At 39.2% G+C, this 27,199-nt stretch overlaps 2 protein-coding genes across 4 annotated transcripts in view; one reads left to right on the top strand and one right to left on the bottom strand.

Annotated features, from left to right (window-relative positions):
* srfbp1 (serum response factor binding protein 1) overlaps nucleotides 1-1,699 on the bottom strand; it is a 7,693-nt gene extending 5,994 nt beyond the window's left edge. The window contains exon 1 of one of the 2 annotated variants that reach the window (XM_061982405.2): nucleotides 1,550-1,699. The gene's annotated coding sequence lies outside the window, so the exon portion shown is untranslated. The other variant, XM_061982407.2, reaches the window with a different exon arrangement.
* Nucleotides 1,675-27,199, top strand: maco1a (macoilin 1a). 2 transcript variants are annotated; one of them, XM_061982408.2, is made up of 11 exons: nucleotides 1,675-1,941; nucleotides 4,233-4,374; nucleotides 4,449-4,575; nucleotides 4,643-4,766; nucleotides 9,071-9,249; nucleotides 10,557-11,079; nucleotides 14,535-14,693; nucleotides 14,772-14,954; nucleotides 17,457-17,577; nucleotides 20,251-20,425; nucleotides 24,560-27,199. In XM_061982408.2, exons 1-11 carry the CDS (start codon nucleotides 1,862-1,864, stop codon nucleotides 24,760-24,762), a joined length of 2,016 nt encoding a protein of 671 aa, XP_061838392.2. In that variant the 5' UTR covers nucleotides 1,675-1,861; the 3' UTR covers nucleotides 24,763-27,199. The 2 variants fall into 2 exon arrangements, with proteins under 2 accessions (XP_061838392.2, XP_061838394.2); XM_061982410.2 differs by lacking the exons at nucleotides 4,233-4,374; nucleotides 4,449-4,575; nucleotides 4,643-4,766 and having other exon boundaries at nucleotides 24,560-27,198.

Below are 27,199 nucleotides of genomic sequence, written 5' to 3'. Positions count from 1 at the left end.
CTCCAAAGACCGACTGCACAGTTGCACTAACAAAATAGGAGTCTCAGAAAGCTGGCGTGCACAAGCTAGCAAGCTAAGGAGTTTGCCGACAATGTATTTCTTGTAAAGTGTATACAAAGGAGTACGGAAGCTGGACAAATAAGATGCCAAAAAGCAACCACTTTCATGTGGTATTGGACAGAAAGGAGGACTTTTTTTCTCCTCCATTCGAAAATGCGGACCTTATCAGCACCACTGTCTGATTCCTATCAATGCAAGTCATCACAATCAGGTAATACACCAACTTATATTCTTGTCTTCTTGAAAGAAAGGAATCTTTATGTGTTAAACATGCTTGTGTTATCATTAAACACCTTTTACTTGTTAACAATATTAACTATATGTGTTAAACATGCTTGTATTATCTTTAAACACCTTTAACTTATTAACAATATTAACTATATGTGTTAAACATGCTTGTATTATCTTTAAACATCTTTAACTTGTTAACAATATTAACTATATGTGTTAAACATGCTTGTATTATCTTTAAACACCTTTAACTTATTAATAATATTAACTATATGTGTTAAACATGCTTGTATTATCTTTAAACACCTTTAACTTGTTAACAATATTAACTATATGTATTAAACATGCTTGTATTATCATTAAACACCTTTCATTTTTTAACAATATTAACTATATGAGTTAAACATGCTTTCATTATCTTTAAACACCTTTTACTTGTTAACAATATTAACTATATGTATTAAACATACTTGTATTATCATTAAACACCTTTAATTTATTAACAATATTAACTATATGTGTTAAACATGCTTGCATTATCATTAAACACCTTTAACTTGTTAACAAAAACATATATTTCATAAATAAGTAAATACAAATTATATATATGAATGAGGTAGATCCCCACGACTTGATCAATTGAAAAGTAGCTCACCTGCAGAAAAAGTGTGAGCACCTCTGGCTTAGGCTGCTCGCCGGCTCCTCATCACCACTTCAAGATGGCGGTCGAATTTCTCGCCTCACAGCAGCCAATGCTGCGTCTACGTATAACATGTCTATGCCTATGCTTTAAACTACAGTAGACCACACTCAAGGCTACTATATTGGGTGAAACGACTGTTAAGTTGACTCTATGTCTGTTATTTTATGTTTATAGGGCTCCAATTATGTTAAAAAAACGTAGTTAGGAGGTCGTAAAACGTTTTCCATGCTTTAACTTTGAAACATATCCTATTTCTTAATGAAAACCTTAGTTGTTTACCACGGTTAGGTCTGGAACCAATTAATTGCATGTAGCTGAGCACTTGAGTGAATGCACAAGACTCGGCTTGCAGAAATGTCCAATTTTCTTTAAAACACAGGATGATTCATAAATATTTTGTAATGTGTTGTCAGTTTGCACTCCAACGTGGTGGTGCGAGCATGCCTGGCTAAGTCGTGCGAAGTAACAGCAATTAGCGTCTGAGCGAAGCGAAATGAACAACCCGAAAATATTACTGACTTTTACAGGTTATTATGTAATTAAGGCAACTCTTACCGTTGTTGAATAATGGCCAAAAAACACTCAAAATGTAGCCAAAACTGTCGGGTCGCCGGGGTCCGCCATGTTTGAGGAACGCCCTCCGGTGACGTCATGACGTCAGACGTGGGAGGAGGGCATGCGGCGTGTCGTGAAAAGGGGCGGTCCTTCCGCGGGACTGTTATTATTTATTTCTTTGTTTCATGTGCACTTTAACAACAACAATGGTGGCTAATTGAAGACGTGTTTTGTGTTGTTTTGGCGTGCGCGGATGACTGCCCCCTGCTCCACTTACCACACGGACCGGACGGGCGAATCTTCGGGGGGAGGATGAAGCGGCGCAATGCGGACTGCAGCAAACTCAGACGGCCGTTAAAACGGAACCGAATCACGGAGGGTATATATAGCAGGTACTAACAGGGTCTATATAGAAGGTACTAGAAAAAACGCTATTGTGTAACAATGGCGCCTTTCTCTGTCGCGACATCGTGCTCCCAGTCTGGGCTTTTCATTCATATTTTGTATGAATGTACATTTGGAAACATTCACACGGCTAAATGAACATTGTGTCCGTGTTATGGGCCTAAATGTCTTATTTTGATGCTGGCTAGCTAGCTCATTTTAAAACTGGAGCCTTTTTTTTTTTATAAAGCTCATTCATTATATTGTAGCCCGTGAATATACGTCATTTTAAACACACTATTTTTGTATTAAGGGTTTATTAATGATAATGTCAAGAGGCGACTGTTTTTAAATTACGTGAGGTGCAATATGCGTTTTCCGGTTGTTTCGTCCGTCCGTAGACATAAAACACTACACAAATTATAAATCCACGAAATAAAAAAAATATTTATATTGTATGTTTTTTTTTGTTGTATCACACATTTATAAAGCAGAGCCAGTGTTTTTTTATTATTTAAAAAAACATTTCACCAAGTACCACAGGTTACAAAAAAACATTTAAAACACCTGTGGAGTTTACGTGTGAAGCTGAAGTCTCGCGAGATTTGCTTCTATGAAATTTTGATTGACTGATTGAAACATTTATTAGTAGATTGCACAGTACAGTACATATTCCGTACAATTGAATACTAAATGGTAACACCCGAATATTTTTTTACAACTTGTTTAAGTCGGGGTCCACGTAACTCAATTCAATCAATCAATCAATCAATGTTTATTTATATAGCCCTAAATCACAAGTGTCTCAAAGGGCTGCACAAGCCACAACGACATCCTCGGTATAGCCCACATAAGGGCAAGGAAAAACTCACCCCAGTGGGACGTCGATGTGAATGACTATGAGAAACCTTGGAGAGGACCGCATATGTGGGTAACCCCCCCCCTCTAGGGAGACCGAATGTAATGGATGTCGAGTGGGTCTAACATAATATTGTGAGAGTCCAGTCCATAGTGGATCCAGCATAACAGTAAGAGTCCAGTCCACAGTGGGGTCAGCAGGACACCATCCCGAGCGGAGACGGGTCAGCAGCGCAGAGATGTTCCCAACCGATATACAGGCGAGCGGTCCACCCCGTGTCCCGACCCCAGACAGCCAGCACCCCATCCATGGCCACCGGATCTGTGTGTCTCCCCTTCCACAAGGGATAGGGGGGAGCAGAGGAGAAAAGAAAAGAAACGGCAGATCAACTGGTCTAAAAAAAGGGGGGCTATTCAAAGGCTAGAGTATACAAATGAGTTTTGAGATGGGACTTAAATGTTTCTACTGAGGTAGCATCTCTAACTGTTACCGGGAGGGCATTCCATAGTGCTGGAGCCCGAATAGAAAACGCTCTACAGCCCGCAGACTTTTTTTGGGCTCTGGGAATCACTAATAAGCCGGAGTTCTTTGAACGCAGATTTCTTGCCGGGACATATGGTACAATACAATCGGCAAGATAGGCTGGAGCTAGACCGTGTAGTATTTTATACGTAAGTAGTAAAACCTTAAAGTCGCATCTTAAGTGCAAAGGAAGCCAGTGCAGGTGAGCCAGTATAGGCGTAATATGATCAAACTTTCTTGTTCTTGTCAAAAGTCTAGCAATTCATGGTAAATGGGGGGTTCTATGTCCACAACATGTACTGACAATTTGGACATTTGTTGTGATAATTTCCTTGTGGCATATGAGAGGTGTACAACAAACACTTTGGGGACGGCTTGAGGTAGAGTGGCCGTGCCAGCAACCTGAGGGTTCCTGGTTCGATCCCCAGCTTCTACCGACCTCGTCACATCCGTTGTGTCCTTGAGCAAGACACTTCACCCTTGCTCCTGATGGGTCGTGGTTAGGGCCTTCGTTTCCACAATAAGCCTGTCTCATCCATACCAAAAACTTGTTCAGGATTATATCCCCCACCACAGTATGCATTCTGTAGTGTACAGGACACATGGCATGAAGAAGATTGATTGACAATGGCCTAAATCTAAATGGCCATCAGTGTGTGAATGCGGAAATAGTGTCAAAAAGCTTTGAGTACCCTGAAGGTAGAAAAGCGCTATACAAGTATAACCCATTTACCATTTTATAATTAAAATTGTTATAATTTTTATTTTCAATGTATACATTTTTTTTTATTCAAAAGAAATTTGTTGCGTACAAGTGCTGGAGTGATACTGCATGTACACTAGCCTGCATATACTTCCTAAACACCTAATTGGCCTATACCTGAGCCAGATTGAAGTTTTATGTCTTTTCTACTGCAGTACATTTCTGTATCTGAAGTTCTTGGTCGTGTGGGTGTTGGTTCTGCTGGCTGACTTTGTGCTGGAGTTCAGGTTCGAGTACCTGTGGCCCTTCTGGCTTTTCCTCCGCAGTGTCTACGATTCCTACAGATATCAAGGACTGGTAAGAGTGTTTATTCCCCCCATGTAGTAGCAATGGCGAAACAATTTAGTCACTTTATGAATCTTCTTTTTCAGGCGTTCTCGTTTTTCTTCGTATTTGTGGCGTTGACATCAGACATCATCTGCCTCCTCCTCATCCCCGTTCAGTGGCTCTTCTTTGCTGCCAGCACTTATGTGTGGGTCCAGTATGTGTGGCACACAGGTCAGTTCAAGTCACATGTTTCAATTTCAAGTTTGTGCTTGTTTGACCGTGTGTGTGTTACACCTAGAGAGAGGAGTGTGTCTCCCCACTGTATCGCTGTGGATCCTGTTTGTTTACATCGAAGCTGCCATCCGCTTTAAAGATCTGAAGAACTTTCACGTTGACTTGTGTCGACCTTTTGCTGCTCACTGGTAGGTCCTCAAACTTTATCGTATTCATTTCAACTCACGATTCGACTTACATTTTTTGGGGGGGGTGACGATTTGATTCATAACCGATTGTCGATTCAAACAGATTATCAGAATATGCTATTTTGTATGAAAATATAACAAAACTTTTTCAGAACAGGTAATGATAAACTGTTATAAAACGCCCAACGGTTAATATTATCGTATTTTCCGGACTATAAGGCGCACTTAAAATCCTTTTTCCTCAAAACTCGACAGTGCGCCTTATAACCTGGTGCACCTAATGTACAGAATATTTCTGGTTTTGCTTACCGACCTCGAAACTATTTTATTTGGTACATGGTGTAATGATAAGTGTGACCAGTAGATGGCGGTCACACATAAGAGATTTGTGTAGACTGAAATATGATGGCAATATGACTCAAGTAAACGACACCAACATTTTATATGTTCCATTGAAAATATAGAACATTACACACGGAATTTAAATGTATCAAAATGTTTTAGTAGTACTTTGGTAAGCTAAGAAGCGGCACCGCTTGATGGATTGTACTGTGCTTCAGCATAGAAGTATTATTATATTGTGTGTATAAGGTAAGACATTATCTGGCGTTTTGTTTCAATATTATGCAAAAGCACCTTTTCTTACCTTCTGGTAAACTGCTGATCTGTATTTGGGATCTGCATAAGTCCTGAAAATTTGCGCGCGTCTAACTTTGTAATCCGTCAGTCTATCTTCTTGTTATGTGACATTCATCCTCCACTGTTGCCATTTCTAATATAAAGTAGTGTAAAGTTCTTACTTATATCTGTCAGTAAACTCGCCATGAAAACACTAAAACATACCGGTGTAGTGACTTTACATAATTCACCCAAGGAACTTTAGTTATTAGAGAGTTCCGGTCGGACGGTTTTTCACGGGACACATTTCCGGTGTTGTTTCCGGATGAGAAGATGCTGCTACTTTATTGATTGAAGTAAAGTCTGAATGTCATTAAAACAGTTAGCTCCATCTTTTGACACTTCTTCCACTCCCGTCCTTGCACGCTACACCGCTACAACAAAAATGACGGGGAGAAGACGCTGTCGAAGTGGAGGCATGTAAATAAGACCCGCCCACAAAACGGCGCATCCTGAAGCGACTGTCAGAAAGCGACTTGAAGATGATGTGTAAAACATCGTCTATGCAACATTTTGAGCAAAGAACCACCATTACATGTTATGTAGACCACAAGGAAGTCTTTTACATTTAGAAAAAAATCATAATAATATGACTCCTTTAATGCGCCCTATTATCCGGTGCGCCTTATATATGAAAAAAAGATTGAAAATAGACCATTCATCTGCAGTGCGCTTTACAATCCGGTGCACCTTATGGTCCGGAAAATAAGGTATTACTCTTTTAAATTAAAATGATCGTATAATGCTGATTTTATGACTGCACTTTGACAAACTTACCAATTGGTGACTTTGTTCATTTACTGAGAAGCAAGCTAGCACACAAAATTCATTTTATCAGAATTGGCTTTATTGGCCAAGTATGTGTAACACGCAAGGAGTTTGACTTGGTATTCTGGGCTCTCTTTGTTTTATGTAAATAATAAATAAATGCTTAAATAACCACTATGTGCAAGGCTTATGAGATAATAGTGCAGTGGTCAATAGAGCAAAACAAGATGATGACGTGAAAATGAGTTAGTACAGTCACAGATTAGTTCCAGAGTTATTTCACAGTGTTCGTCAAGGGGAAAAATTGTCCCTATGTTGTTTTGGCATACAGTGATTTGTAACGCCTGCCTAAGGGGAGGAGCTTCAACACTTTGTGACCAGGGTGTGAAGGGCATGCAGTGATGCTAGCTGCCCGTTTCCTGACCCTGGACCGGTGTAAGGAAAGTCAACACCGATGATTTTCCTTTGCAGTCTTTGTGCTGGGCGAGAATACTTTTTAGTGTACAGTTATTGTCCAAATACATTAAGATACCAGCTTGGTTCTGTGACACAGTCGTACCTAAAAAAATATTACACTGATTTTTTGTGTGTAGTGTCGCATGCTTTTTTTTTTTTTTACACAGCGTAAGAATGCGCATTGTGTTCTGCATCCTGATTCGCTAAAGGACTGTAGACCATTGTCAATCAATCTTCTTCATGACATGTGTCCTGTATACTACAGACTGCATACTGTGGTGGGGGATATAATCCTGAACAAGTTTTTAGTATGGATGAGACAGGCTTATTGTAGAAACGAATGCCATCTCGCACCTTTTATAATGCAGGACAAAGCCAAAAGTGCAGCATTTAAGGCCCAAAAAGATTGTGTGACTCTGGTTATGTGTGGAAATGCTGCAAGTTTTATGATAAAGCCCGGGCTTATTTATAGGTCACAAAATCATAGAGCCCTAAAAAACAGGTTTTGATCTTTGGTTTTATCCTTTAATACAGTAGTGTACTGTACTTATTTTTTTAAATCCATGAAGGTTTGAACTTTGAGAGTGTTTAAACGAGAGAAAATGTTCATGCCTGTCTGAGCAAAGTTTATCAAGTGTGTGGTTAGGGGTTTTACAGACTTTAAACATATAAGAAATGAAAAAACATATGTTGTACATAGTAAAACAAACATAATAAATAAAAAAAAACTGTAAACGAAAAAACGTGCACAGTAAATGGAAAAAAAAAAACATCCGATAAATGAAAAAACTGTAAACGAAAAGAAAAAATCTACTACTACACGGATTTCACTTCAAGCGGGTATTTTTTGGAACGTAATCCCAGCGTTAAACCAGGGAACACTATTAAAAATGTACCGGTATTAAAATAAACGTAATGGGTGCTTGACCCCCAAAAGCATCACACATTTAACATGCCTTTTAAATAGGGATGTAACAATTACCGGCAACAATAGGGGTGTCAAAAAAATAGATTTTCGAATGATTCTCGATTCTTATTTGTAACGATTCTTAATCGATTCAAAATAATAAAAAATCAATTTTTTCATCTGTCCTGTCAACCACTCAGGCAAATCATATAGTTGATGTACATGATCTATTTCTGCTGTATACATTTATTTTAGAAAATAAGTTTTGAATACTTCTCTTGTCTTACTTGTATTTGACTTTATTCAATGTTTGGATAGCATTTTGTTAAACAAAACCAGTTTTCTTTTAAGTAATATAAAAATGTATCAGAGCTGTTTGTCTATTTTATGAAGGGATGTAGTTAATTAGAAGTGGCACCCAATGTTATTAATAAAGTATTGAGTTTGAATCATGATTGGATTCTGAATTGAATTATTACCCCCAAGATACTAATTGAACTGTGTGCTGCCCAAAGATTCACAGCTCTAATTAACAGTATTAATGATAAACAGGGGTAAAATGCCTGATGGTTAGTAGTACAGTATTAATGCTTTGGTGGCACAAACACAAAAAAAAAGTTAAAGAAAAAAACAAATCGCTCAGTTATTTTTTTAGATTTTCAGGGAGTGGAAGTTTTGCAAGATTTGTTTACATCTTGCGTAACAACACCTAATGATGATGTAAACTCTTTATATATATTATTGATCATTTTTATGACCTATGGAAAATAAAGAGCAGAAGAAAAATATAACATCTACATAAATATATACATTTTCTATTTCAAATGTAACCTTCCTCTGATTATAATACTCTCAACTATCAGAGCAGAAAGGAAAGGAAATGTCAACACAAGCATGGAAAACAAGCAATCAATGTAAACAAAATAGTAAGATCACATTCAACTCTTAACAATAACCTTTTAAAAGGAAGGTGCAAACATAAGGAATATGTAAACAATGCTTAATAAAGTGTAAGAAAATAGTGCAAAGTGTGAAAATGTTAATGCAGAGAAACCTGAGGAACTATTTTCTGTAGGTTTAGTGCCAGGAAGTTATGGCTGTGCTCTAAAGGGTAAGCGATCAAGACAACAAGATGGTGCAACCAAACTAGATAGTTGATACAGTCACCTGATTGGCTGTTAGCGATTGTCTTTGTTTATGCAACCAACCTTGCTTTGCAACTTCTGCTTTCTTCTGACATAGAAGGCTAACAAAAAATGATTGAATACATTTTTTATTGATATGGATCATGTGTCTATCACGATATTTTTTTATCCCCCAACCCTACTACCTCTGAGGCATATTCTTCTGGAACATTTTGGTCGAACTCCAAATTGTACAACTTTGGATACTGTGTGGCTTCACATTGACTTACCACAGTCATTGTGCTTAAACATACACATCTCTATTTCCTGCATTATTGTAAAATTGCCCACGTTCATCTCTTTTGTCCCAGTATTGGCTACCCGGTTGTTACTCTGGGCTTCGGCTTCAAGAGCTACGTGAGCTACAAGATGCGCCTGAGGAAGCAGAAGGAGGTGCAGAAGGAGAATGACTTCTACATGGAGCTGCTGCAACAGGCGCTACCTCCAGAGCAGCAGATGCTCCAGCGACAAGAGAGGGAGGCAGAGGAGGGTGAGCGATGCACACATGAAACATAAGCAACAAAGTAGAGATGTGACGTTGGCGAACAAATTGAGTCTTTTGAACGGCTCTTTTAAGTGAACGATGAGAAGTGATTCGCAGTTGTGATCCATTCGTTTGAGAGCCGCTTTTAAATGTATTTATTTTTTAGACATTTTTTATGCACATCTCGATACAGCGTCACTCCACTGGACTAGAAAATAAGTCAGTCAAAGGAAGCATCGCCGCTTTTGGATTCACTTTTTTCAAATTATTTTTATTTATTTATTTTAATCACATTTGTGGTTAATTTATAGTACAATTTTGTATACACATTTTTTATTATGCCCTAATTTTTATTCTAGTTTTATTTATACTTTTTACATACATAAATAACGACTTGTCCAGGGTGTACACCGCCTTCTGCCCGAGTGCAGCTGGGATAGGCCCCAGCACCCCCGCGACCCAGAGAGGGACAAGCGGTAGAAAATGGATGGATGGGGCATACAAAAACACATTTTATTCTTGCTAATTTTTAATGTATTTTTTTCTGTATTGTTAAAATGCACTTGTGCTACAAGTTTTAGTTTTTTTCCCGGTGAGAGAATATTTAAAATAGTGTTGTCACTCTCATTCCTAAGGATTGTTTCCAATGAAAACACGACAAAAATAAATAAATTCAATATTTCAGAATAATTCCCACTAGTAGACCAATCTTGGCTTTTAACTGCTACCAGTAATTGTTTCTTTCCTAAAATACAAAAAATTTAATAACTATAATCTGAACAGCTCTTTTAAAATAACGGCTCCTCAAGACTCCCTAAAAAGAGCCAAAAAATTCCCATCTCTAGAAACGATACAGAATTACTTATTAGTTATGTATTTTTTTCAGTATTGTTAAATACAATTTTTTTCCGGTGGTAGAATATTCAAAATAGTGTTGTCACTCTCATTCCTAAGGAATGCCATCCATTTTCTACCGCTTGTCCCTTTTGGGGTCGCGTTTACAATGAAAACACAAGGAAAAATATATATTCAATATTTCAGAATAATTCCCCACTAATAGACCAATCTTGGCTTATAACTGCTACCAGTAATTGTTTCTTTCATAAAATACAAAAAAGCAATTAAAAAAAGAAGAAAAAAAGAACAATAATAAAGAGCAAGTCTTTTGAACGACTCTTTCAAAGGAAAGAGAGTCGACTCCCTACAAAGAGCCATAAATCCAATCTCTAGAAACAATACAGAACTACTTATTGCACACATGTCTTGTTTTGATCTGAACACTTTTTTTGTTTGCTTTCTTCTTCCTGCTTTAGCCAAAGGGATTTCAGAGGCAGAACCCTTAGTAATATCCCAGAACGGGGGCCCTCCCGGTAAGAAAAGCTCCTCAGTGCCATTGCCAGAGCTGGAGTATCGGGAGAAAGGGAAGGACAGCGCCGCAAAAGAGCGGGAAAGCAAAAAGCAAAACAGCCTGGGAATCAATAACAACAACATTCTACACTCACTGGACTCCAAACTACAGGAGACGGAATATATTGAGAACTTCATCAGGGCAAAGAAACTTAGTAACGACGTGGCGGCAGACAGCGACGCCCCTGCACACGCTGCTTCCAAAGAGGAAGCGGCGGGAAGCGGCAAGAACTGCAAAAATGCTTCCGGGGGCGGCGTCTCTAACTCTCCTCCCAGGAATCACAGCTTCAGCAACGGCAGCGTTCAGACGGCTTCCTCGGCCAGTAAGAATGAGAAGAAGCAGAAAGGAGGGAGCGGGAAAAGTCTGAGGGATCCTGTGGAGAACTGCATCCCCAACAACCAGCTGGGGAAACTGGATGCTTTAGTCCGGTATGTGACCGTTGACCCTATCCTTCTTATGTAATGTGGCTTCTTTCAGTCCTGACAATGAAGTCAAATACCTTTTAAATAATGCTGCAATTAACACCTTTTCAATTAACTGCATAGTTCTCTACACAAAACTTAGGCATTACACAGCCGTGGCTGTAGGCAACCCTTTTCATTTGAGTTTTATTAACTCCACAAGATGGCACTAGAATTGAGGTATTGTTTGGACAGCTTTATCTACCTCTGCATGCACTTGTTGGTGTTTGGGGATGGGTACATTTCACATTTGAATGGATACAGTACCAATTCCCGGTACCTGGAACTCTATAATCAATGCGACCCATATTCTGTGCTTTTGTGTGTGATCAAATGTTTTAATCAAAGTTAATTATCATTTATTTTTTTATTTAACATGTAATACTGAGCTGTGGTGTCCAGTTTTTATCTTGTTTTCTTTTGACTTCTGTGTCTCATTTGCAAGTACTGTATTGGTGACTTTGTTTGGAGTTGCAATTCCAAGACATTAGATGGCACTCGTGTATACACTAAGGCAGTGGTTCTCAAATGGGGATACGCGTACCCCTGGGGGTACTTGAAGGTATGCCAAGGGGTACGTGAGATTTTTTTTTAAATATTCTAAAAATAGCAACAATTCAAAAATCCTTTATAAATATATTTATTGAATAATACTTCAACAAAATATGAATGTAAGTTCATAAACTGAACATCAAATCAAGTAGGCTATTCCATTCATTACAATGCAACAATGCAATATTCAGTGTTGACAGCTAGATTTTTTTGTGGACATGTTCCATAAATATTGATGATAAAGATTTCTTTTTTTGTGAAGAAATGTTTAGAATTAAGTTCATGAATCTCTATTACAATCCCCAAAGAGGGCACTTTAAGTTGATGATTACTTCTATGTGTAGAAATATTTATTTATAATTAAATCACTTGTTTATTTTTCAACAAGTTTTTAGTTATTGTTATATCTTTTGTTCCAAATAGTTCAAGAAAGACCACTACAAATTAGCAATATTTTGCACTGTTATACAATTTAATTAATCAGAAACTGATGACATGGTGCTGTATTTTACTACTTTATCTCTTTTTTTCCAACCAAAAATGCTTTGCTCTGAATAGGGGGTACTTGAGTTAAAAAAAAATTCACAGGGGGTACATCACTGAAAACAGGTTGAGAACCACTGCACTAAGGTGTTTTGTAGATGAACTACGATCAAAGTATTGGACAAGACGTCGGAAATGTGTAAATAAAGTTGTACTTTATATAAGAAAAAAACGGGCATACAAAACGACCCTTTTATCTTGTTATCATCTGTCATTCATTCATTCACCCGTAGGCTCGTAATGCTCAATCTCAAAAACCACAATGCACCTGTTCCCGGTCTTTTTTAACATCCGGGTTTGCCGCAATGAATTGTGGAACATGCAGTATCTTAGTTAACCCTTTGTTAGGCTATGAAGTAGAAAACAACTCAATTCGGTGTCAGAGTTTCTCAAATAGTCAATATCAAATACATGTATAAATCAAATCAATTCCCTTTTCACTCTTTTTAACTGTAAATAATAATAGACTAATTTATCAGCAATTAAATCAAGTATGCAAATGATGAATGATCATCACACATGAAGTATATATATGGCGTCACATTAGTGCCAAAAATCCGAGCGCATAAAAACTGTTATCGCGCGCTTATTCTCCACTTCGTGCGCGCGCGACACCCTTTTGCGCGCGCGTGGTGCCTATTTGCGCGCGCGTGGTGCCTTTCTGCGCGCGCGTGGTGCCTTTCTGCGCACGCGCCGTCTCGGTCTGTGCGCTCTCTGTGTACTGGCATCTCTCCTCGCACTGTCATATTTCTTTTTGGCACTTTGGGGGCGGGTATGCTTAGACGGCCCCTCCTTTCTGATTGGCTCTGAGCATTTTTCATATGACCAATGATTCTCCAGCGTAGCAACGTTGTAGCCATCTTACCTCGGACATCTAGCCTCAATCATTACATTGATGTCAATGGTACATGTACTCATTAAATTACCATAACTTGCTTGATTTTCGACCAATTTACAAACGGTTTGCCTTGTTACAAATCTTATTACATGTAGATATGACATAGGATGCTGTACCTGTTGAAATTACCTCTTTCGCTTTAAAAAAAAAAATGACTTAATTGTGCAACATAGTTGTGTAGGGTCAGTGTTAGTCAGTTCTCTGATTATTTTAAACTGTTTCAGAATACATTATTAAAAGCTATTTTTAACATTTTAAAAACAAAATTCAAAGATTATTTCATAAATTTTATGGCTGAATCAAAAGAAATTCCATAAATTAGAAAACAAATGTTCAAGAAGAAGTGAAAATGTAAAATAATGTTATGGTTGGATGTTATTGCTGGTGGACCAGTTCTGGCTGAAAGATGTGATTATGGTGTTTGTTGTCTTATTATTTATTTGGGTCACATTTTGTATTACCCTGTATTGTGTTTATGTGGTATGAAATAACCTTCATCAGTGCGCGACATGTTTTTATCCTCTTCTTCCTCTGTAAATCTTGATACATATTGACGATGACCCGCCCTGCTATACTTCTGATTGGCTCTGAGCATTTTTCGCCTGACCAATCAGAAAGAAGGGGCCGTCTAAGCATACCCGCCCCCAAAGTGCCAAAACGAAACATGACAGCGCACAGACCGAGACGGCGCGCGCGCAGAAAGGCACCGCGCGCGCGCAGAAAGGCACCGCGCGCGCGCAAAAAGGCACCACGCGTGCGCAAAAGGTTGTCGCGCACGCACGAAGTGTAGAATCAGCGCGCGATAACAGTTTTTATGCGCTCGGATTTTTGGGACTAATGTGACGCCGTATATATAACTCATAAATTACAACATGTGTTGCCTTAGCCAGGAGGTAGTCTTTGCAATTCAGGTGAATGTGCCAGTCTTGTCCTTTGTTGGGCCCTACAAAGGGGTTGTACTGTAAGTATTGCACTCGTCACACACCAGCTGTTTGATTGTAACGTGCATCTTAGTTGCAATCTATCGCCAATAGGTAGCATTTCTATGGCAAATCCAATCGCGCAAACACATTTTGTGAGAATTTGAGCCTTATTTTACACGCAAAAAAAGGTATGGAAATATGGCACCGTTTGATTTTACTTTGGCCAGCATCTTTAAAAAAAAAATGCGGTACCCATCCCTATGCATGTTACACTTACAATAAAGTAATCATTGGTATTAACGCTGACTAAGCATTCTAACCCGTGTAACAACCTTGGTTCTATAGATGCTGTAAGGACCATGTAGTCCAAAAGCTATGTTTTCTCTCCACTTTCTTATGCATGCCAGATCAATAATAGCATTTATTTTAGACCACCAGTCCTAGTTTGAGTTTCAACTCACACAAATAAATGCCCTCATTCTATGTATTTATTTTCTGACGCAAAGGCTGGAGCAGGACGTGAAGCGCCTGAAGGCGGACCTCCAGGCCAACAGACAGCTAGAGTCGGACCTGCGGTGTCAGCTGTCCTCGCTCAGCAGCCAAGACCGCAGCCTGCGCTCCGAGCTGGGCCAGCTCCGTCAGGACAACGATCTGCTCCAGAACAAGTGGGGTGACAACCGTTCGTAAGCAACACCATGTCGGCGACAACACAAACGTGTTCTGGTTATTCTGCGCCACTGCAGGCTCCACGGCGCCGTGCAGGCCAAGCAGAAAGATAAGCAGACCATCTCCCAGCTGGAGAAGAGGCTAAAAGCCGAGCAGGAGGCTCGCATCCTGGCTGAAAAACAGCTGGCTGACGAGAGGAAGAGGAAGAAGATGGAGGAGGCCACGGCTGCCAGGGCGGTGGCTTTGGCCGCAGCTACAAGGTTGCAGAAAGTTACTAAGAGGAATGAAAGTCACACTTGTTTTCATCAAGGGCCACATCGCAACCTTCAGGGGGCCACTTATATAAAACAAATATGTCGTTAAAAACTGGCAGTTCAGTTGCATGAATTCTACTGTAAAATTTACAATGGTTGTTACTTAGTGCTGCAGGATGTTGAGAAAAAAACCTACCGGTAATTGCCATTTTTCTCTCCAAAATTGCGATTGCAATACGATTTTCCGATTTTTATATTTCATATAAATAAAAACGTGAACATAAGGAGTGAAGAAAGACGTGTTACTTTTAAACTGTCAATCAACATATTCTTGTCTCAAGGTGCCAAACATTACACCAATAATTGACTTCAACAAATATTTGGCTTTATGGCTTTTGTCAACATCATGCTCTTAAACTGAAGAAATAACGGATAAAAAACTATAAAGTGTTATAATGTAATGTAATCTAAAAAAAAAAAAAAAACTTGGCTCTTAAAGTGCGCCGTAATGACCAACATTAAAATACAGTAGCATAGTAGGCCTAATTATTCATTAAAAACAAGGCAGAGGTTTTATTTAGGAAGTATATTAAATATTTTTGCCCACTGTAACATTACACACAGTTTGAATATAGAAAAATAAAACACTGTACTTTAATCAAATGATTCTTTGGCCCGCTAGTGGTACACGTAGCACAGTTTTAGAATCACTGTCTTAATATATAATAATATTTAAAGAATATACATTTTGATTTGTCATTAGTGTGGAATTGTTTAGCATTGTACTGTAATTGGAAGGTAAATAACTTTGTTATCCTAAATATATAAGCAAAAATTGTTTAGCATTGTTTAGCATTGTACTGTAATTGGAAGGTAAACAACTTTGTTATCCTAAATATATAAGCAAAAAAATAAAATGGACTCATATCTCTTTAAGCAAAAATGCAACTTAGATATTGAACATCTTAAAGTGCATTTCTCCTCCCCGTTGAAAAAAACGAGATAGGACATTGTCTTTTTGTCATCACATGATTACGTTATTCTCACTCGTTCGTCCGTGTTGATGGGCTCATATTGCCCGTCCCATTTGAAGTTGAAATATTACCACATTTAGCTTTGTAATCTTTTTTCCCTCGTAATTGTTGTTACTTTGCGGCACTTCTTACGAGCGAGTCTGTGCTTCCTGTGTGTGAAAAGTTGGCGCCCCACTCTCCGCACACCCAAACAAAGATTGTGAATGACTGAAAAGAGGGCTCACTGCGTTAATTTAATTCTACTGTTGAATAAACGCGCTCTAGTGTTGGGAACGGCTTCACGGTGGCAGAGGGGTTAGTGCATCTGCCTCACAATACGAAGGTCCTGAGTAGTCTTGGGTTCAATCCCGGGCTCGGGATCTTTCTGTGTGGAGTTTGCATGTTCTCCCCGTGACTGCGTGGGTTCCCTCCGGTTACTCCGGCTTCCTCCCACCTCCAAAGACATGCACCTGGGGATAAGTTGATTGGCAACACTAAATTGGCCCTAGTGTGTGGATGTGAGTGTGAATGTTGTCTGTCTATCTGTGTTGGCCCTGCGATGAGGTAGCGACTTGTCCAGGGTGTACCCCGCCTTCCGCCCGATTGTAGCTGAGATAGGCTCCAGCGCCCCGCGCGACCCCAAAGGGAATAAGCGGTAGAAAATGAATGGATGGATAGTGTTGGGAACAATGCACAGAGTGAGACCTCTTTCTCCCTGTCTGATGCTCAACAATCCTGATTGGCAAACATGTCTGCCATTCAAATGACGGTGAAGGCAGACATTAAAAAACAACCTCGGCCTCTTGCATTTACGTTATCTCGCTAATTAAAACCTCAATGTTGTTTAATCATGCAGCTTTTACAGCAAATTATTGTAAATGGGAAAATGGTACCTGAGTTTCTTTTTAACGCTAAAATTAAGGCAAATGAGCGACAAGTTTTTCATAGTGAAGTCTATTTCAAATTTTACAGAGTACAATTTAATGGATAATTTGCTTGGAAATCATTCGTCAAGGAGACATTTTTTTACAAATAAATATTTGTTGCGAGATTAAATAATATTAAAGTTTAAAATATATGCAATGTGCTGTATATATATATATATATATATATATATACTGTATATATATATATATATATATATATATATATATATATATATATATATATATATATTTTATAGTGTTGTCAAATGATTAAATTGACTTAATTAGATGAATCATAGTTAATCACAGGTTGTTACTCGAAATCAACTTAAAAAAAGACCCCACTATTTTGACACAAATTCAATAACTGGGTGATAAATCTGCATATTTACATCATTGATGCAGTATTTTTTGTGATTAATCGCATGAGTTAACTTATTTTTGACAGCTTCAATTTTTTTCCCCCCTGTCAAAACAGAAAGAGGGATTACATTTAGTGGGAAAAGAAAGTACTGCATTGATTGTATTGTTTCCAGGCTTGTGTTAGAAGTGTTTTGATTCTCTTACAGAGTGGAGTCCAACGATTCGCTGCGTGGTCGGATTAGAGAGCTGGAGACGGAGTGCAAGAAGCTCAGCATGGACATGAAACTCAAGGAGGAGCAGATTCGGGATCTGGAGGGCAAGTGTCAGGTAAGACTCCAAGACAGTGGTACGCCACGTAAGATTCCTGTGTCTCTGCTAACTGTTATGTTGTATGTATGCAAGCATCCCCGCTATTAGCCTCAGTGCACCTTCTAGGGTTGTACGATATACCGGTATTAGTATAGTACCGCGATACTAATGGATCATATTCGGTACTATGCCACTTCTAAAAAGTACCGGTCCACCCCCCTTCACTACACTACACACCGTAGTGTATTCATGTTACCATGAATTGATTAACGTGGACCCCGACTTAAACAAGTTGAAAAACTTATTGGGGTGTTACCATTTAGTGGTCAATTGTACGGAATATGTACTGTACTGTGAAATCTACTAATAAAAGTCTCAATCAATCAAAAAAAGCTCACCGGCGTCACCGCTAACAAAATCTAGCACCCCTGAATGTAAACAAATGCCATGGGTGGATCTACACCTGACATCCACTGTAATGATACCAGGTACAAGAGCGTATCTAGTCGATACTACTATGATTACATCGATATTTTTTATCATCACAAAATCTTTTTTCCTTTTTAAAAAAATCATATTATGTTTATAAAGTCAGTAAATACATCCCTGGACACATGAGGACTTTGAATATGACCAATGTATGATCCTGTAACTACTTGGTATCGGATCGGTACCTAAATGTGTGGTATCATCCAAAACTAATGTCAAGTATCAAAGAAGAGAAGAATAAGTGATTATTACATTTTAACAGAAGTGTAGCTCAGTGTTTTTCAACCACTGTGCCGCGGCACACTAGTGTGCTGTTAGATACAGTCTGGTGTGCCGTGGGAGATTATCTAATTTCACCTATTTGGGTTAAAAATATATTTTGCAAACCAGTAATTTTAGTCTGCAAATGATGTGCTGTTGTGTGTCAGGTCTGTCTAGAGCTCTGCAGAGTAACCGTGTAATACTCTTCCATATCAGTAGGTGGCAGCCAGTAGCTAATTGCTTTGTAGATGTCGGCGTGCAGGTAAAAAGGTCTCTAATGCTTAAACCAAAAATAAACAAAAGGTGTGTGCCCCTAAGAAAAGGCATTAAAGCTTAGACAAGGCTATGCAGAACAAAACTAAAACTGAACTGGCTACAAAGTAAACAAAAACAGAATGCTGGATGACAGCAAAGACTTACTGTGGAGCAAAGTCGGCGTCCACAAAGTACATCCGAACATGACATGTCAATCAACAATGTCCCCACAAAGAAGGATAAAAACAACTGAAATATTCTTGATTGCTAAAACAAAGTAGATGCGGGAAATATCGCTCAAAGGAAGACATGAAACTGCTACAGGAAAATACCAAAAAAAGAGAAAAAGCCACCAAAATAGGAGCGCAAGACAAGAAGTAAAACACTACACACAGGAAAACAGCAAAAAACTCCAAATAAGTCACGGCGTGACATGGCAGGTGGTGACAGTACACCTACTTTGAGACAAGAGCTATAGTGATGCATGCTTGGTTATGCTTTAAAGTCATATCCAACAATTGCGACAACGACTTTTTACTGTCAACTGAGTTTTGTTTTTTAATGATTTCTGCTGGTGGTGTGCCTCCGCAGTTTTTCTACGCAAAAAAATGTGCCTTGGCTCAAAAAAGGTTGAAAAACACTGGTGTAGATAGAACATGTTAAAACAGAAAATAAGCAGATATTAACAGTAAATGAACAAGTAGATTAATAATCCATTTTTACAGTTTGTCCCTCATAATGTGTACAAAATAATAGGTGTATAAATGACACAATATGTTACTGCATACGTCAGCAGACTAATTAGGAGTCTTTGTTTGTTTACTTACTACTAAAAGACAAGTTGTCTAGTATGTTCACTATTTTATTTAAGGACTAAATTACAATAATAAACATATGTTTCATGCACCCTAACATTTTTTGTTGAAATAAAGCCAATAATGACATTTTTTTGTGGTCCCCTTGAGTTAGAAAAGTATCGAAATGCATTTTGGTACCGGTACCAAAATATTGGTATGGGGACAACACTAGTACCTTCTAATATCCAACCAAAACATCCGGGTTTTTGTACCTAGCATTAGCTTATCGCTAGAGACAGACACAACTTTGTTTCCAAATCATGGGAAGGAAGGAAGGAAGTGTGCAGGAGAAAAAGTGCTTAATTTTCCTTGGATTAAAGAAATAAATCCATCAAAAACGTGTTGCTAGCGAAATTGGCGTTGCAGTTTGAGCGCCGCACTGCCAGTCTGCATCATACTGAAGCAGAATGAGTCGATAGCGCCAGCCATGTTAAAGTAATATCTAAACAACGGACATTTGGCCATGGAAATATAGAAAAGCTGCTGATGGTGTGTTTGACAGACTGCAAAGAGATGCTGTAGTAGTCCAATCTCCAAAGTAAATGCTGAACATTATTGTTACATAACTTCATAATTGTTTGTCCTACATTCTGTTGTATTGTTTTTGTTACAATATGTCTGACTGATACGTTTTTTTCTTTCTAAAAGGCCTTTTTTACATGTTAAATTGTACCGTTTTATGTGGGCTGAGTACCAACGAAATGGATTTAAATTCATTTCATTTGAGTTAAGAGCTTGGTCACGGAACCAATTAAGACTGGGAAGTAGAGGCACTGCTGTACACTCGTCTTTTTGTAGCGTTAAGAGCTCACCATGTCTTGCCTTGCAGGAGTTGCGCAAGTACAAGGAGAACGAGAAGGACACGGAGGTGCTGATGTCGGCGCTGTCCGCCATGCAGGAGAAGACTCAGCACCTGGAGAACAGCCTGAGTGCAGAGACCAGGATCAAGCTGGATCTCTTCTCCGCACTGGGAGACGCCAAGAGGCAGCTGGAGATAGCACAAGGTACTTTTAGGATTTTACTCTGCTCATCAATAACTTGCTTTGACGTTGGAAGCCAACATGATAATTTAAGTCTTTATGTTTGATAACCAAAAATAATAATAATAATAATAATAATAATGTGTAGAAAATATGCTTTATGTGCAACATTTTTTCTCTCAAAATTGAAAGAACAAATACATTTTGCCAGAAAGTGCTTTTTTATTTCCATGATGGGACACTTCAAAATGAAGTGGCGGTCAAAATAAAACAAAGTTAAAGTACACATGATTGTCACACACACACACTAGGTGTGGCGAAATTATTCTCTGCATTTGACCCATCACCCTTGATCACCCCCTGGGAGGTGAGGGGAGCAGTGAGCAGCAGCGGTGGCCGCGCCCGGGAATCAATTTTGGTGATTTAACCCCCAATTCCAACGCTTGATGCTGAGTGCCAAGCAGGGAGGTAATGGCTCCCATTTTTATAGTCTTTGGTATGACTCGGCCGGGGTTTGAACTTACGACCTACCCGTCTCAGGGCGCACACTCTAACCACAAGTGGCTGGCCATTTTGAAATGATGTAGCAGGCCACAATTAATTACCAGACCACAATTAATTACCAGACCACATAAAATGATGTTGCAGGCCACATTAGAAGTATGGGCGGGCCACTTTAAAAATTAAGTGGCGGTTCGCAATATATTGATATGACGGGCCACAAAATGAAATTTTAGAATTATATGGCGTGCCATATTGAAATTATGGGTTGGGCCAATTTTAAAATGAAGTGGGGCTCCATAACAAAATGATGTGGTAGGCCACAATAAAGTTATATGGGGGACCACATGAAATTACATCGGGGTCCATAACAAAATGATGTGGCGGGGCACAATACAATTATATTGGGGACCACATGAAATGACATAGTGGTCCATAACAAAATGATGTGGTAGGCCAAAATAAAGTTTTTTGGGGGACCACATGAAATGACATAGTGGTCCATTACAAAATGATGTGGTAGGCCACGATAAAGTTTTTTGGGGGACCACATGAAATTACATAGTGGTCCATAACAAAATGATGTGGTAGGCCATAATTAAGTTATATGGGGGACCACATGAAATGACATAGTGGTCCATAACAAAATGATGTGGCGGGGCACAATACAATTATATGTGGGACCACATGAAATGACGAGGCGGTCCATAACAAAATGATGTGGTAGGCCACAATAAAGTTATATGGGGCACCACATGAAATTACATCGGGGTCCATAACAAAATGATGTGGCGGGGCACAATACAATTATATTGGGGACCACATGAAATGACATAGTGGTCCATAACAAAATGATGTGGTAGGCCAAAATAAAGTTTTTTGGGGGACCACATGAAATGACATAGTGGTCCATTACAAAATGATGTGGTAGGCCACGATAAAGTTTTTTGGGGGACCACATGAAATTACATAGTGGTCCATAACAAAATGATGTGGTAGGCCATAATTAAGTTATATGGGGGACCACATGAAATGACATAGTGGTCCATAACAAAATGATGTGGCGGGGCACAATACAATTATATGTGGGACCACATGAAATGACGAGGCGGTCCATAACAAAATGATGTGGTAGGCCACAATAAAGTTATATGGGGCACCACATGAAATTACATCGGGGTCCATAACAAAATGATGTGGCGGGGCACAATACAATTATATGGGGGACCACATGAAATTACATAGTGGTCCATAACAAAATGATGTGGTAGGCCAAAATAAAGTTTTTTGGGGGACCACATGAAATGACATAGTGGTCCATTACAAAATGATGTGGTAGGCCACAATAAAGTTTTTTGGGGGACCACATGAAATTACATAGTGGTCCATAACAAAATGATGTGGTAGGCCATAATTAAGTTATATGGGGGACCACATGAAATGACATAGTGGTCCATAACAAAATGATGTGGCGGGGCACAATACAATTATATGTGGGACCACATGAAATGACGAGGCGGTCCATAACAAAATGATGTGGTAGGCCACAATAAAGTTATATGGGGGACCACATGAAATGACATAGTGGTCCATAACAAAATGATGTGGCGGGGCACAATACAATTATATGTGGGACCACATGAAATGACGAGGCGGTCCATAACAAAATGATGTGGTAGGCCACAATAAAGTTATATGGGGGACCACATGAAATGACATAGTGGTCCATAACAAAATGATGTGGCGGGGCACAATACAATTATATGTGGGACCACATGAAATGACGAGGCGGTCCATAACAAAATGATGTGGCAGGCCACAATAAAGTTATATGGGGGACCACATGAAATGACATAGTGGTCCATAACAAAATGATGTGGCGAGGCACAATACAATTATATGGGGGACACAAGAAATGAAGTGGCGGTCCATAACAAAATGATGTGGCGGGGGCACAATAAAATTACATGGGGAACCATATCAAATTATTTGGCAGCCCACATAAAATATTGTAGCTGTCCACATAAATGACGTGGCGGGCCACAAATGATTACGCGACCACACAAAATTATGTGGCAGGCCACCTTAGAAGTATGGGACAGGTCACATTAAAATGATGTGGCGGAATATCTCAAATTAATTGGCGGGCCCCATTAAAATTATGTGGCATTTCACAAAAATATTTATGTGGTAGACCACAATAAAATTATATGGGGGACCACCACATGAAATGACGTGGCGGGCCACCTTAGAAGTATGGGATAGGTCACATTAAAATGATGTGGCGGAATACCTCAAATTAATTGGCGGGCCCCGTTAAAATTATATAGTGTGCCACATAAAAACTATGTGGCATTTCACAAAAATATTTATGTGGTACACCACAATACAATTATATGGGGGACCACATGAAATGACATAGTGGTCCATAACAAAATTATGTGGTAAGCCACAATAAAATTATTTGGGGAACCGTATCAAATTATTTGGCGGCCCACATAAAATATTGTGGCTGTCCACATAAATGACGTGGCGGGCCACAAATGATTACGCAAAATGATGTGGCAGGCCACCTTAGAAGTATGGGACAGGTCACATTAAAATGATGTGGCGGAATACCTAAAATTAATTGGCGGGCCCCATTAAAATTAAATAGTGTGCCACATTAAAATGACGCGGCATTTCACAAAAATATTTATGTGGTAGACTACAATAAAATTATATGGGGGACCAAATGAAATGATGTGGCGGGCCACCTTAGAAGTATGGGATAGGTCACATTAAAATGATGTGGCGGAATACCTAAAATTAATTGGCGGGCCCCATTAAAATTATATTGTGTGCCACATAAAAAATATGTGGCATTTCACAAAAATATTTATGTGATAGACCACAATAAAATTATATGGGGGACCAAATGAAATGATGTGGCGGGCCACCTTAGAAGTATGGGATAGGTCACATTAAAATGAGGTGGCGGAATACCTAAAATTAATTAGCGGGCCCTGTTAAAATTATATAGTGTGCCACATAAAAATTATGTGGCATTTCACAAAAATATTTATGTGGTAGACCACAATAAAATTATATGGGGGCTCACGTGAAATGATGTGGTGGGCCACCTGAGAAATACGGGACAGGTCACATTAATATGATGTGGCGGACCACCTAAAGTGAATTTGCGGGCCCCATAAAAATGATATAGTGTGTCACGTTAAAGTGATGTGTCAGTCCACAAAAATATTTATGTGGTAGACTACAATAAAATGATATGGGGGACCACATACAAATAATTTGATGGGCCACATAAATGATATAGTGGTCCTCTTTTAAAATGAGCTGGAGTGATTACCAGACCACATAAAATGTTGTGGAGGGCCACTCTAGAAGCATGGGACGGGCCACATTAAAATGGCGTGGTGGTCCACAAAAGAATGATATGGCGGGCCATGAGTTTGACACCTGTGGTCTAACCAATCAGGTGGTCCCATGCACAACATCACTTGGCGTGTGTTGATCATCTGTCATGGATTTGGTTGTGCCCTCCAATATTCTAGTGGCACCCTTTATAGAACGTTGCCCACAGCAACCTCCCGGTCCCAAATGATGCTCTCAGAGTCCTAGAACCAAGCGGTGTGTGACTCTCTGCTCTTACAGGCCAGATCCACCAGAGGGAGCAAGAGATCGCCGAGCTGAAGCAGAAGATAGCGGAGGTGATGGCGGTGATGCCCAGCCTCTCCTACTCGTCAGACGGCAGCAACCTCAGCCCCGTCACGCCGCACTACTCCTCCAAGTTCATGGACAATAGTCCCTCCTCCCTGGACCCCAACGCCTCCGTCTACCAGCCCCTCAAAAAATGACTCAATCCACTTTTTGGAGTTCAATCTCTCGGTTTCAGTTGTTTACAAACTCCTGACAGTGTTTGCACTCTGAAGGACACAAATATACATATCTGCTGAGGGTCGTGACCTTCACTTTCAGTCAAAGGAGGAAAGAAAGAGCCATCGTGTGTCAATCTTCTTTTCCCAGAACAGGCATTATTACTTCCTTCACCAAGTGAGAATGTAAGCAGCACTCATGCTTTCTTAGTGTAGAGCACTGATCTTCTCACAATATGCACTTCCCCTTACAACCAGGCTTATTTGTCACCCCCAGGATTGCCAAAACCACCAAATTACAACCCCTCTTATATTTCAATGAATTATTTGCAGATTTTACAGTGCCTTGCATAAAATCCTGCAGTTTCTCCTACAATAAGGTTGTTTTTGCAGCAAAAACAAAGCTGTGATTGTCTCACACCCAACAGTTTACATCATGTACAGTACAGGCCACAAGTGTGGACACACTCTATTTTCATTTCATGACTATTTACATTGTAGATTGTCACATCAAAACTATGAATGAACAAAAAAAAGGTGAAATATCTGAAAACATGTTTTATATTCTAGTTTCTTCAAAATAGCCTCCCTTTGCTCTGACCACTCTTGGCCTTCTCTCCATGAGCTTCAAGAGGTAGTCACCCGAAATGGTTTTCACTTCCCAGGTGTGCTTGAAGCTCATTGGGATATGCAGATATGTTGCAAAAATAAGCTATTAATGCAAAAACATTTTGTAAATGTATGAACAAACCTTTATTGTTTCCAAACAGTGCTTAAAAAAACCGGCAGTAAAACAGCTGATCAAACAAAACAGAAGTCATGGTCATGGACTCACTAGCTGGGGAAGCTAGCTCTCCAATCAGCTGAACAGACTCAATAACTCCACGGTGACGTTTTGGTGAATTTACTGAGGAATTTGTGGAACTGAAACAATACAAAAAGCTCATGGAGAGAATGCCAAGAGTGTGCAAAGCAGTAATGTCAGCATTTAAGCTAACTATCCATTAGGCCATAGTTTTATGAACGTGTGGGTATTAGTCACGGTTTTTGATCATTTTAATCGAATACGGTAATACTAACCGTGTTTGGTGTTGAATAGTTTAAACTCAAGCAGAGACCCTGAAGAAGTGTGTTATTGTTTGTGCTATGGCGCCTTTTTTGGGACGAGTTGCGGGTTGAAAATATACTTACTGTTAGAAAGTACTTTATTGATCCCTGGGGGAAATTCAGCACCACAGTTCGCTCACAATAGACAATAAACACTTAGGTATTTTTTACATGTGAATAATATAAATACAGTCTATTATACAGCATTATTCACATGTGAATAATATAAATATATTATACATATATTCTACATTTAAGTACAGTCAAGCTTCCGCAGCTAGTGGGTCCATGACTTCTGTTTTGTATGATCATCCGTTTTACTGCCATATTTCAGGCCGTGTTTGGAAACAATTAAGGTTTGTTAATACATTTACAAAATATTTTTGTGTAAATAGCGTATTTCACAATGTATATATCTGCTGCTTATAATCCAGTGTTGCTAACGTATAGAATTTTTTTTTTTTTTTAATTCTAAAATTTTGTGGGTGCGGCTTGTATAGTCCAGAAAATACGGTACATATTGCGCACGCAACAGACCCAACAAAGCACACCTGTGAAGTGAAAACTATCTCTTGAAGCTCATGGAGAGAATGCCAAGAGTGTGCAAAGCACTAATCAGAGGAAAGGGTGGCTATTTTGAAGAAACTATAATATAAAACATGTTTTCAGTTTTCAGTCATAGTTTTGATGTGAAAATAAAGGTTTGGTCTGTACTGCACGAGAACTTCCAGAAGAATGTTTCTTTGCTGAAGTGCCAAGTGTCACCATGTGTTCTCCATTCCTCAAGTGATGTAGTTTTCATTTGCACAACGGGTGCTGTTGACTTGTTGGTGACTAGAACGTATTAGACGGTGTTGTGTTTACAAGGCTGACTGCGATGAAGCGGCGGGTTGTCACTTTTCTATTGTGTTGGGTTTTTTTTAATCCACCTATTTATTTGTGACTGGCTTGAATCAGTGTTTCATTATCCCTCACCATGCTGACTTGGTTTAATTGTATTTTGGGGTTTTTTTCAAACCATGGAAGGATTCTGTGAATGTGAACCATTTGATTCTGTTTGTGCTCTTATCCTGTGGAACACTGTTGTAGTGAATCGTTTTTGACATTGTGACTTTTCGGTGGTGAAGAAAGACAAAAAAAGAAGGGAATGAAAGAGTTAAAAGGTGATTTGTGTTTTCATTGTTGTCTTCCCAGGTTGCATTTTTGACACTTTTCGTTTGGCCCGCGGCTGGAAAAGTTGCCGGAGGCGCCAATATATGCTTATTATTTAAATCGGTGGTTCTTAACCATAGGGCCAGGGCCGCCAAAAATA

Source organism: Nerophis lumbriciformis, linkage group LG21 (assembly GCF_033978685.3).
Source record: "Nerophis lumbriciformis linkage group LG21, RoL_Nlum_v2.1, whole genome shotgun sequence".
In the NCBI taxonomy this organism is placed as follows: Eukaryota; Metazoa; Chordata; class Actinopteri; order Syngnathiformes; family Syngnathidae; genus Nerophis; species Nerophis lumbriciformis.
This window is presented reverse-complemented; position numbering and strand designations above follow the sequence as displayed.

Coding starts and splice junctions, on each gene's coding strand:
- maco1a (XM_061982408.2), top strand. CDS start 1,862: ATGAAGCGGCGCAATGCGGACTGCAGCAAACTCAGACGGCCGTTAAAA. Junction 4,576..4,642: donor CCAGTATGTGTGGCACACAG/GTCAGTTCAAGT, acceptor TGTTACACCTAG/AGAGAGGAGTGTGTCTCCCC. Junction 14,694..14,771: donor AACGATCTGCTCCAGAACAA/GTGGGGTGACAA, acceptor GCGCCACTGCAG/GCTCCACGGCGCCGTGCAGG.